Consider the following 12,832-nt stretch of genomic DNA (forward strand, 5'->3'; position numbering starts at 1 on the left):
CCAGCTTGGGGAGACAGAGCAAGACTCTGTCTCAAAGGAAAAAAGGAAAGAAACACCAAATTTACCAAAGACTGTCTGCCGCTTGTCTTCCCACCATCTCTGCAGCCCTTCCTAGCCGAGTAAATACTAGGAAATCCGTTGGATACGAGGAAAGAATTAGCGAGAGAAACACACACAGGGCTTGGAGGAGGCTGCTCCAGTCAAACACTAAGAAAGGGCTTTATATTATACACTCTAAAACATCCCTCGAATTTGAATGCAAAAAAATGTGTTCTTGTTAATTTCACACCTCATCATTTCACTCTGAACAGTAATAGCTGCAAGTTAACATGTATCGAATGCTCACATGGTTTATCTTGTCTATTATCCCTGTTTTATAGATCATAGCACTAAGCCTCAAAAGAGCTAAGGAACTTTCCCAAGGCCAGAGAACTATTAAGTGATGGAACTGGATCCGAGTCCATGCCATCTAATTCCACAGCAGGCATGATTAACTTGTGCCTTAGTAGGTTCGTGAGAACAGGGATCCGAAGACACCAATGATAATATCAAGAGAGTATGTGTATACCACGGAGCACTATTCAGCTCTAAGAAATAACGGTGATATAGCACATCTTATGTTTTCCTGGTTAGAGCTGGAGCCCATACTACTAAGTGAATCATCCCAAGAATGGAAAAACAAGCACCACATGTACTCACCAGCAAACTGGTATTAACTGAGCAGCACCTAAGTACCCACATAGGTACTACAGTAATAGGGTATTGGGCAGGGGGAAGGGGGGCAGGTATATACACACATAATGAGTGAGATGTGCACCATCTGGGGGATGGTCATGCTGGAAACTCAGACTTGTGGGGGGAGGGGGGAAAGGGCATTTATTGAAACCTTAAAATCTGTACCCCCATAATATGCCGAAATAAAAAATAAAAATAAAAAAGAGAAAGAGTATGACTATGCTCAGGAATAAATTTCTTTACTATTACAGGTTGAGTAATTCCTTATCTGGAATGTTTTGGACCTGAAGTGTTGTGGTAGGCACCAACTGCCTGCTCGAAATCCATGATCTCCTTCTTCTATGCGATACTAAGAAAACCCTGATTTTTTTTCTCCCCGCTCTGGCGGTGGACAACGATAATGGGAGAAGCTGTCCCCGTGTGGGGGGCAGGGAGCACATGGGGCGTCTCTGTGCCTTCTGCTCAATTCTGCTGTGAACCTAAAACTTCTCCAAAAAAGGAAAGTCTACTGAAAATACCGAACTGCTGAATACAAAAGTGCAACGTCTCGGGTGAAAAAAAAAAAACGCACCTGTGGGGATTCACAGAATATCAGACATTATAAAGGAAAAAGATCAGGAATCAAAGAAGCCAACAGAAACCACCAAAACAAAATGACGTGTGCTTGCGGAACGAGGCTTCGAACGGCCTGATAATATCCGTGTAATTGGAGCCTACTTCTAACTTATTCTCTACTGGAACTTCTAACTCTAACCTATGTCCAAACTATTTGAACACAGTATTTTTTTGTTTAAAAAAAATATATATTTCTGATGCCAAAATAGTGACACGGTCGTGACTAAGTAAGTTCCGAGCTGGATTTGCTTTTCACATCCACCAACGGAGTAGCTGAGGGCATGAACTGTCGAAGTGTCTTCTAAAAAGTAAAACTCCTTTTCCTTGACACCTTCATTGCGTCCATCTTTAGTTTTTAGCTTGGCTGGGGAAGAGAGGCTCAGGAGAAAAAAAAAAAAAAGCTTAGTGACCTTGTGATTCTTCCATGCTCACCCAATGAATTCTATCCGGGCTAGAGTGAGTGCCGTGGCGTCAGCCTCGCTCACAGCAACCTCCAACTCCTGGGCTCAAGCAATCCTCCTGACTCAGCCTCCCTCCTGAGTAGCTGGGACTACAGGCATGCGCCACCATGCCCGGCTAATTTTTTTCTATGTATTTTTAGTTGGCCTATTAATTTCTTTCTAATTTTAGTAGAGACAGGGTCTCGCTCTTGCTCAGGCTGGTTTTTCGGAACTCCTGACCTGGAGGGATCCTCCCCGCCTCGGCCTCCCAGAGTGCTAGGATGAAAGGTGTTGAGGCTTCATCTCTTAAAAGTGCACTTTGCTATTATCTCTGGAATTTTCCCTCATCTTCACTTTGATGGGGATAACTGAGTCCCTCCGGCACCCACACACACACACACACACACACACACACACACACACACCGGCTCAGATGGCAATGAAGTGACACAGTGAAGGGAACACCAAATGTTCTATTCTCTATCCCATCTCGCTATTTTCCCCCATTCTGCTTCCATATGCCTCTTTCTGTCTCTGCCTACCTCTCCCTGGCTGCTTCTCTCTTTCTCTGTCATCCTAGCACTCTGGGAAGCCGAGGCGGGCGGATCGCTCGAGGTCAGGAGTTCGAAACCAGCCTGAGCAAGAGCGAGACCCCCCGTCTCTACTAAAATTAGAAAGAAATTAATTGGCCAACTAATATATATAGAAAAAAAATTAGCTGGGCATGGTGGCGCATGCCTGTAGTCCCAGCTACTTGGGAGGCTGAGGCAAGAGGATCACTTGAGCCCAGGAGATTGAGGTTGCTGTGAGCGAGGCTGACGCCACGGCACTCACTCTAGCCTGGGCAACAGAGCGAGACTCTATCTCAAAAAAATAAAAATAAAAAAGATTGTAATGTGCAGATGATTCACACATCTTCATTTTTAATCACTCCTCTAAATTTAAACTAAGTCGAACGGTTTCACGCCGCTGTCTAAAAGACCCAGATGTGGAAGAGACTCCCAACGACAGCGTCTTTTCCTCCCTAAAAAAAATAAATAAATAAATCGTGTTCCAGCAAGCACCAAAACCCAGCAGAGGGCATCCTTCTATTTCGGATGCTTGAGCAGCCCAGGCGGAAGGCTCCACCCCTCAAGCCCTGCGTTCCATTTTACAGTCCTGCGTTGGAATTTAGGCAAAAGGGCTCCTGTAGTAGGAGGGGAGTGTCGTTCTGGAGTGATTGCCATTTTTGAATCATATTTTTAGAAGTCATTTTCCTTTTATAAGAGCAAAAGAGGAGGGGGGGAAAAATAAAATCTGCTTCTGGGCTTTCTCCAGGTTGGGAGCATTAAGCTTCAAATGACAGACGCAGCAAGGCGGCACCTGAGGGATTCTTCCTCCCCGCCCCGGCTACCAAGTGGATAAATAAAGTGATCGAGGAAAGAAAGCGCTTTAGAGAGAAATGCCCTCCTACCTCGTTTGTCTGAGGCCCCTCAAACCGTAAGACGGATAGCAGGGCAGGTGTTGCAGACTGTTATATTATCTCAGAAGCAGGAAGATAAGCAGTTTGGCTCACGGATAGGAACCTAAGCGGTCAAGAGCAGGATGTCGGTCGGGTGGGGCCAACCCGGTACCTGCATGAGCAGGCAGTCACCCACGAATTTTAATTGTTGCACTTTCACAGAAACTGAGATTAGCAGAAATGAGAGATGTCTCCCAATGTCAGAATTTTTCCTGAGTTACAAATGGCCAATGTCCACAACCCTTACAAGTAGTGTTCTCCCTGGTGTGGTTGAGTTTTCTTGCTTTTTTTTTTTTTTTTTTTTTTTTTTGAGACAGAGTCTCACTCTGTTGCTCAGGCTAGCGTGAGTGCCGTGGCGTCAGCCTAGCTCACAGCAACCTCAAACTCCTGGGCTCAAGCGATCCTCCTGCCTCAGCCTCCCGAGTAGCTGGGACTACAGGCATGCGCCACCATGCCCGGCTAATTTTTTTCTATATATATTTTTAGTTGGTCGATTAATTTCTTTCTATTTTTAGTAGAGACGGGGTCTCGCTCTTGCTCAAGCTGGTTTCGAACTCCTGGCCTCAAGCGATCCTCCCGCCTCGGCCTCCCAGAGTGCTAGGGTTGCAGGTGTGAGCCATCACGCCCAGCCCAGATCCTCTCTTAATGGAAGTACATCTTAGGGACAGAAGGTAAGAACAGGAGGAGGCAACATAGCATAATTTATATATCCATTCCACGTGTTTCCTTGATTTGTAGCAAGTCCTCCTGTTCTAGGCGCTAAGGCTACACCTGCCAACAGTCAAAGATCCCTTTCCTGGAGGCAATGTTCCACAGAGCAAGGGTTTGGAGAGCTGGACAGACCTAACTTTTAAGTTCTGACCCTGCCACTTGGCCAGCTTACACCTCTTGGAGTAAAGGAAGTAATGTTCTCTTTGGCAAAACAGCGATAACCATTAGTATGTATTGAAAACTTGCTTTGTTCCGGGCACAGGAACTAAGTACTTATATCAGGGGCGTCCTCGAACTTTTTAAACAGGGGGCCAGTTCACTGTCCCTCAGACCTCTGGAGGGCCAGACTACAGTTTAAAAAAAAAAAAAAAAAACTATGAACACATTCCTATGCACACACAGCATGTAGCTTATTTTGAAGTTTAAAAAAAAAAAAAATGGGCGAAAACACCCGCGTGTGGCCCGAGGGCCGTAGTAGTTTGAGGACCCCTGACTTATATGTAGATAGCATCTCATGAAATCCTCACCCTCAGCCTCGCAATGGCTGAGTTCTATCGTCATTCCCATTTTACAGATGGGAAAACCGAGCCCCCCCCCCCGGGCAGAATCAGAGCAGGAGTTTGAGGCAGGGCTGTCTGACCCCTTCACGCGTGTGCCGTGCCAGAGCCGACTTCTAAGGCTGCCCACCCTGAGGATCAGCAGATGTGGAGCTGAGAGTGCAGTTGTTGTTGTTATCACTATTATTGGTATTAATAGTATTACTATTACTATTACTAGTGTTGTTGTTATTACTATTATTGGTATTAATAGTATTTCTATTACTATTACTAGTGTTGTTGTTATTACTATTATTGGTATTAATAGTATTACTATTACTATTACTAGTGCTGTTGTTATTGCTATTATTATTTTATCACTATTATTTTACTGCTGCCATTATTGAAACTTCTCCGGGACCTAAGGAAGGTATGGGTTGGAATATAACAGAAAAGAAAAGAAGATCGACACTTTCAAATCGAAACCCCCTTCTGCTTCACAGCGTAGTCTGTGCCCAGCCCCGCTGGACGGCAAGCACCCAGAAGGTCACAGCTACCAAATCAAGGCTTCTCTGCTGCCGCCTTTTATCTTTCCGCTAAGATGACAGGCGTGGATTCCCTGAGACACCACGAAAGCCCCATCTCACGCCCTGGGTCTTCCTGACGTTTCCGGAAAGCTGAAGGTTAAGACCAGATGCTCAACGAAAGCAAGACCCGAGTATTCCGTCTGCGGTTGACAGTCCCCTTTGTTCTGAGACAAGCGATCGTGAGGCTGGTGCCCCGGGCTCTCCTCTCCGTCCCTTTTCAAAGTGCGTTCCCCAGACCCCTGTCCTCGGGCTGCTACCCGAGCCTGCTCTGAGCCCACCGGGGCTCAACTGCACTAACGGTGTCATTCAGAGAGAAATGACACAGGCACGTTCCCCTGCTGCTGCAATGGGACTTCTTCCCGCCCACGGTAACCCTAAACGTGTGTCTCACACGCTGGCACCTGACCCAAATCAAAAATAATTTCAATCGACAAGCAGATAAAATTCGGGCTCCAGGTCCCCCGCGTCTCATGGGTTTCATTGCAAACCTGTCATCTCAGGCTCATCACCAGGTAGGAAGCTGAAGCGTTTGATAACAGGGTCTAAGACAACTCACAAATGTCTGCCTCGTAAATATTCCATCTTTCTCACTCTTACTAAAAATATATATATCAATAAATAAGTTTTTATCACACACACACACACACACACACACACACACACACATGTGCCAACCTGCCCAATGCAAAACTCGAGTCCGCCGAATATTTTAAAGATCTATTCCTCACAGTTCACCATTGCACAGTCATGGAAACTACCCAAGTGCCCGTCAGTTCATGAATGGATAACTGAAATGTGGTATATGCTCACAATGGAATATCACTCAACCCTAAGAACGATAGTGAGCTAGCACCGTTGTTTACGCTATCGTGGATTAAGCTTAAGCCTGTAATACAAAGCCAGATTACACAAGACCTGGAAAATGGGCTACACATCTACTCGCCATCAAATTGGTACTGACAGCCTAAAACTAGGGTGTTCAAATAATTGCAGTGTTCAACAGGGATCTGGGGGGAGAGACCCACATCTTAAGGATGTGATGAGCATGGTAGGGGGGAAAGGATTACCTTTATCCCTTTTTAGGGAGAGGCTAAGAAACACACTGCAACCAAAATGTCTAAAAAAGAAAAAATTTGTTAATGGGAGGTGAACAGGTGGAAAGGGGGGTGAAGGGGAAGGGTACGCACTTTCATGGTGGGTGCAGGGCGCACCGCTTGGAGACTGGACACGCTTGAAGCTCTGGCAGAGCGGGGTGGGGAGGGGTGGCAGGGGCAAGATATGTTACCCTAACAATATTTGTACGCACAGAATTTGGGAAAAAATAAATAAATAAAAATTTAAAAAAAAAAGATCTAGAACTATTTACAAAGGCAGGTTCCTGATGACGCTATCTCACCATGCTTCTGTGGGGAGGAACTGCCATAGCAGCAGGTGGTCTGAGATAGAAATAATTGCTTCGAGCCCTTTGACTTGAGCTCCCAAACCCCAGCAAACGTCCCAGCAAGTGCATTGCAAGTTGCCTTGCCATAACAGGCTCATAGATTTCTACCAACCGCGGTTGGGTTGCACGAGAGAGACCTTTGTCACCACAGTACCTACCCCAAGGTAATGGCCGTCGATGAACACCACGGGGAGGGAAGGGGCTTCGGAAACTCGCCGACAGCGCTCGTCCAGCTCTTTCCCGTACTCGCCGTTCAGGGCTATGTTTTTCTCTTCGAATTTCACCCGGTGGTTTTGGAAGATCTTTCTAACCAGTTCGCACCTTTCGAAGGTCGTCCGGACCACACGGAGGCAGGTGGTGTAAATCACGACGCGGTCGAATTCTAGGTCTGTCGAAGGTTGCTGAAGGGAAAAAACAGTGTCGTTACAAGTGTGTTTGCTTTTACCGTGTTTCCCCCGAAAACAAGACCCACCCATCAAATAAGCCCCAGCAGGATGTCTGAGCATGTGCACAGTAGAAGCCCTACCCTGAAAATCAGCCCTAGTGACAGGCGTGGCTGCGCAGCGCATCTGCACAACCCATGCGTGTCGTCGCGGAGCGGGAAAGAACACGAGCAGCCCTTCTCATCCGCCCCGTGAGAGCTCTAGTGCCCCACAGGAGAGATCGGGGCCAGTGGTTCTAAAGGAAACAGAGTCGCAAGACATTCAGGATGGGATTCGGGGTTTGGAGAGTGAGGATGATGTTCCAGAAGAAGACGACTTAACTCTATTTGAATCAATGCAGACTACTGCACTGTACTTAAAAAAAAATAACACATCCCCTGAAAATAAGCCCTGGGGTGTCTTCTTAAGGAAAAATAAATAGAAGACCCTGTCTTGTTTTTGGGGAAACACGGTAGGTCAGCTGTCAGAAGCAGCGGGCTACAGACCCCAGCAGCTTTTCAGTGCCGTCTGGAACGCTTCCCTCTTCCGCCTTCTATCCCCATGGTAACCCTCGGGAATTCGGAAGAGGGACAGCAAACCATCCAGAAGCTATTTTTAGATTTCTGGCCAGATGCTTTGACAGCTCTATTGAGGGAAAGAAAATGAAGCAAATGTAGAAGAGGATTTTTTTGTTGTTGTTGTTGTTGCCAAAGACAATATCATTTAAAATTCATATTATAAAACTGGAAAAGACCTTGAGAAATCATCCAACCTGTCCCCTGTCACTACCTCTAGGAAGACCTACATCTAAATCATACCAAAAATTGTACGATAAGATTTAAAAAAAAATTTTTTTTTTTAGACAGGGTCTCATTATGTTGCTCAGGTTCGTCTCAGACTCCTGGGCTCAAACAATCTTTCTGCCTTAGACTCTGAGAATGCTAGGATTGCAGGCGTGAGCTACCGTGCCTGGCCATAAGATTTTTTTTTAAAGAGCATTTGACTGAATAGTGTATCCTAATACATAAATACTATACTTCCTACCCTAAATTTGGCCCAGGTGCAATCTCAGTCCCTTAGCCCGAGGGAATTGGTAATGAGACTGAGTATGATTGCTCAGTGTGGACTACACAACCTTGGGGTAACCACTCTTTTTTGACTATGCTGCTAACGGCCCTGCCTAGGTTTGTGCAGCACATATCTTGAACAACTGTGCTGGACTGGCCATTCTTCATTCATCTTTTTGAAACATGAACCTGATTCGGGGCAACCCATTCCATCCTTCTTAAAAGCCCTCAGAGATTTCCCACTGCGCTGCTAATGTTAAAAGCCCCAAATCTGTAAAGCGGCTACAAAAAAACAACACGATATCAACCCTGCACACGACAATCTCCATTGACTCAAATAGAGCGAAGTCGTCTTCTTCTGGAACATCATCATCACTCTCCAAACCCCGAATCCCATCCTGAATGTCTTGCGACTCTGTTTCCTTTAGAACCACTGGCCCCGATCTCTCCTGTGGAGCACTAGAGCTCTCACGGGGCGGATGAGAAGGGCTGCTCGTGTTCTTTCCCGCTCCGCGATGACAGGCATGGGTTGTGCAGATGCACTGCGCAGCCACGCCCCTCACTAGGGCTGATTTTCATAGCCACGCCCATCACTAGGGCTGATTTTCATAGCCACGCCCATCACTAGGGCTGATTTTCGGGGTGGTTGCTTCTATGGCGCACATGCTCAGAAATCCTGCTGGGGCTTATTTCATGGGTAGGGCTTATTTTAGGGGAAACATGATAGCTTAGTGGTTGCCAGGGGTTGGAGGAATAGGAGATTAGGCGACTGCCAGTGGGTATGGAGTTTCTTTTGGGGAGTGACGAAATGCACTAAAATTAGATGGTTATGATTTTGGCTCAATCCTGTGAATATACTGTTAATATAAAGCATTGGTAATAGATCATCTAGTTTCATTTCTTTTTTATTATTATTATTTTAGCGTATTACGGGGGTATGAGTTGTTTCTGAACTGAGGTTTCTGCATCCGGAAACACGGCAACTCCACGTCCGGCATCGTGAGGAGTGAAGGCATGCAGAATTCCTAGCATGGTGTCTGCCATATCCAGGCGTTACTTTTTAATTCACTGGGGAAAAAAAAAACTTTTTTTTTTTTTTTTTGCTTAAGACCTGAATTCTAGGAGCTGTCCAGAGTCTCTAGGTCCCTGATGATATGGGGGGGGGGGGACCAGGGGGCAAGGCGAAGAGACCCTATTGTGGGAGGACTTTGCAAACCATCGCCGGGCTGCACCTGCAAAGGCTCCGTTGGAAATGGCCCGCTGGACTTGGGGTTTCTCCTCCCACCCGAGGAGCTGAGCCTGCTGCACTGGGACCCTCTGCAGGTGCGGGGGTGGAGGTGGAGTGGGGGGATGGGTGGAGTTCCAGGGGGCTGTGCCAGTGGGGGTGGGGCTTCACAATGGTCCCAAGGTGAGCAGGTAACTAACGCACTTAGGGTTTCCCAGTGTGACTGCAGGACAAGGTGCTGTTTGTTTGTCATCCCCTTACCCTCACTTAGGGCAATTTCCATGCCTTCCAACGCGTCTGCGTGTGCTGCATGTTGTCGCAAGGCTTCCGGAATCCCTGAGATTCCTCTTTTTTAATCATCGGGGAGGACAAGATGGCCTGCCTCTCTTGCCATCTACTGTGTTTCCCCGAAAATCAGACCCACTCATAAAATAAGCCCCGGCAGGATGTCTAAGCATTTGCGCAATAGAAGCCCTACCCCGAAAATAAGCCCTACAGATGGGCGTGGCTATGAAAATCAGTCCTAGTGATGGGCGTGGCTATGAAAATCAGCCCTAGTGATGGGCGTGGCTATGAAAATCAGTCCTAGTGAGGGGCGTGGCTATGAAAATCAGCCCTAGTGATGGGTGTGGCTATGAAAATCAGCCCTAGTGACGGGCGTGGCTGCACAGCGCATCTGCACAACCCATGCGTGTCGTCGCGGAGCGGGAAAGAACACGAGCAGCCCTTCTCATCCGCCCCGTGAGAGCTCTAGTGCTCCACAGGAGAGATTGGGGCTGATGGTTCTAAAGGAAACAGAGTCTCAAGACATTCAGGATGGGATTCGGGGTTTGGAGAGTGAGGATGATGTTCCAGAAGAAGATGACTTCACTCTATTTGAATCAGTGTAGATGGTTGTACTGTACTTAAAAAAAAAATAACACATGCCCTGAAAATAAGCCCTAGGGTGTCTTCTTGAGGGAAAATAAATATAAGACCCTGTCTTATTTTCGGGGAAACATGGTGCCTAGCCCTCTTAAATGCGAATGGCCAAAGGGCTACACTGTCTTAGGACTGAGTGGTGACTTCTACCATGAAGAGACTGAAGCAGGGGTTGTTCTAGAAATCCCACTGCTCAGCCCTGTGCTTTCTTCTGGTCTCTGGTTAAATGTCACCCCCAGACAGACCTTCCATCATCACCTTGTGAAAAATAGCCGCTCTGTGCTCTAATCCAGTCCTTTCCTTTCGAGAACTGAGCACCGCTGGGCATCGTGTTGTGTATGTTGACTGGGTCATTGTTTATCCCCACCAATAAAACAGAACCTCACTGAAGTAGGGCTGTAGTTTCGTTCACTCGTGCAAAGAATCTAAAACACAACCTGGTACGTGGCTGATACCCAATAAATTCTTCCTGGCACTCTTTTTCCATGCACTTAATTAGAACCTGGTTTGAATCTCCCTCTCAGCAACTGGATAAATCTTGAACCAGTTTCTTAACCTCTTCATGTCCCATCTTTTCTTATCTTCAAATTAGGGACACCAGTGCCTACTTTATGGGGATTGGTGAAAATTAAATGATTTGATGAAGGGAAAAACCTTTAGCATGAAGCCTGACTCAGCACAAGCTCTCAGTCAGTGGAATGTTTTATTAATATTATTATTATAAAGTGTAACTGACACATATCAGCAGTAGCGCCACTATCATTAAAAGCAAAAAGTACAAATTCGCAGGCACCCTCAGCCTTGTAAGTTTAAATAGTGAAGTTTAACCTCGTAATTATACAACGATACAAAGAATCAGTTATGGAGGTAAATTGCTATTTTATATTTGTTTGGGATATTCCATCAGTTCTGAGAGTCACAACAACAGAATTGAGCATATTTAGGTGAGATGTCATAAAAATCTGTCTTCTGTAATCCCAGCACTCTGGGAGGCCGAGGCGAGCAGATCGCTCGAGGTCAGGAGTTCGAAACCAGCCTGAGCAAGACCGAGACCCCCCCCCCCCGCATCTCTACTACAAATAGAAAGAAATTAATTGGCCGACTAATATATATAGAAAAAATTAGCCAGGCATGGTGGCGCATGCCTGTAGTCCCAGCTACTCGGGAGGCTGAGGCAGGAAGATCACCTGAGCCCAGGAGTTGGAGGTTGCTGTGAGCGAGGCTGACGCCACGGCACTCGCTCTAGCCCGGGCAACACAGTGAGACTCTGTCTCAAAAAAAAAAAAAAGATCTGTCTTTATCCAAGTTCAGATTCCTCCTTGATGGCAGGAAGGAAATACCCAAGCATCATCTTTGCGTGCAAGATTGTCCGTAGAGAGTGACGACTGTTTTTCTATTGCTTCAGTATCTTGTAAATAAACTGATTTCGGTTATTTCCTTAGGAATTATCCACTTGCCCAAATCAATTACTGAATGGGCCTAGACATTAAGTGAAAAAGTCAATACAGCTAATGAATCTCCCACAGCAAAAAAAAATAAATAAATATTGCCCCTGTTCCCCCTCCCTCCCTCCCTCCCCCCAAGTGTCCAATCCCCCGGTGGAGGGTGTGCACCACACACGTTATGAAGGCATACATTCGTAACCCTAACAACATTTGTACCTCCATAATATGATGAAATAAAAGGGAAAAATAAATAAATAAGTAAAAACAAAGATTATTTTCCAAAAAGTTAAACTGAAACAACCTCGCTTTTATAGGGCATCTCTTAGGTCATGAAAATGAAGGCGCCTCCCTGACCCAGGGGAGCTTGTTAAAATGCAGATTCTGACTCGGGAGGGCTGGGTGAAGCCAGACCTTCTACAGTTTGCCACAAACTCCCAGGTGGTGCCGGTTCTCTGCTGGTCCTCAGCCGGCTTGTCCAGAAGCGAAGCAAGGCCCCCGTCTCTTTCTGGAAAATTTTCTAGTGCTCCAAGGCGGGAAATACAGCTTGGTTAGAGCCAGGAGGGGCTGCGTGGTGATTAGGAGGGAACTCAACGACGTTCGTGGGCAGTGTGATCCCAGGCTAGCCCCTTCCTGATGTGGGGCAGGGTGTGTCAAAATGGACAGCCTCTGAGATACGTCTTGGGGAAATATTAGGGGCCTGTGAAGCTGCTTTCAAACCAGTCCCATGCTCAGACGTAAGCAACGGCTACCTGTGCCGGGATCTTAACGTGCTTGTTCACCGGTTAGGTTTTGTGTCAGATCTCCCAACGCCGAAAAATCAAATGTTAAGGCAACATTTCATGGACTTCCTTCCCTCCTCTGACTTTAATTGTCTAATTCCTGCCTTGTTGCCCAATTAGAGGATGATGGTTTGTGGCTAACAGCCCCCGCCGATCCCAGCCTCCCAGAAATACCATGGCGGCCTTCCTGCCAGAACAACTTCTTCTGCAGAGAAGCCCGTTGATGCTAAGAGATTCTTTTTTTTATTATTTATTTAAGAATATTCTGGGGGTACAAATGTTAAGGTTACGGGGTTTTTTTAATTTCAGCATATTCTGGGGGTACAAATATTAAGGCTATGTTGATTTTTTTTTATTTCAGCATATTCTGGGGGTACAAATGTTAAGGCTATGTTTTTTTATTTCAG

The 12,832-nt window shown here is 46.3% G+C and overlaps 1 protein-coding gene across 1 annotated transcript in view; it reads right to left on the bottom strand.

Moving 5' to 3' along the window:
- The window catches only part of GRXCR1 (glutaredoxin and cysteine rich domain containing 1), a 68,227-nt gene that overhangs the window by 29,645 nt on the left and 25,750 nt on the right, over window positions 1-12,832 (bottom strand). The window contains exon 2 of the mRNA XM_075997741.1: window positions 6,725-6,967. Coding sequence (XP_075853856.1) covers window positions 6,725-6,967 — 243 coding nt within the window. The remainder of the gene's footprint in view (window positions 1-6,724; window positions 6,968-12,832) is intronic.

This window comes from Microcebus murinus, chromosome 26, assembly GCF_040939455.1.
Source record: "Microcebus murinus isolate Inina chromosome 26, M.murinus_Inina_mat1.0, whole genome shotgun sequence".
Classification (NCBI taxonomy): domain Eukaryota; kingdom Metazoa; phylum Chordata; class Mammalia; order Primates; family Cheirogaleidae; genus Microcebus; species Microcebus murinus.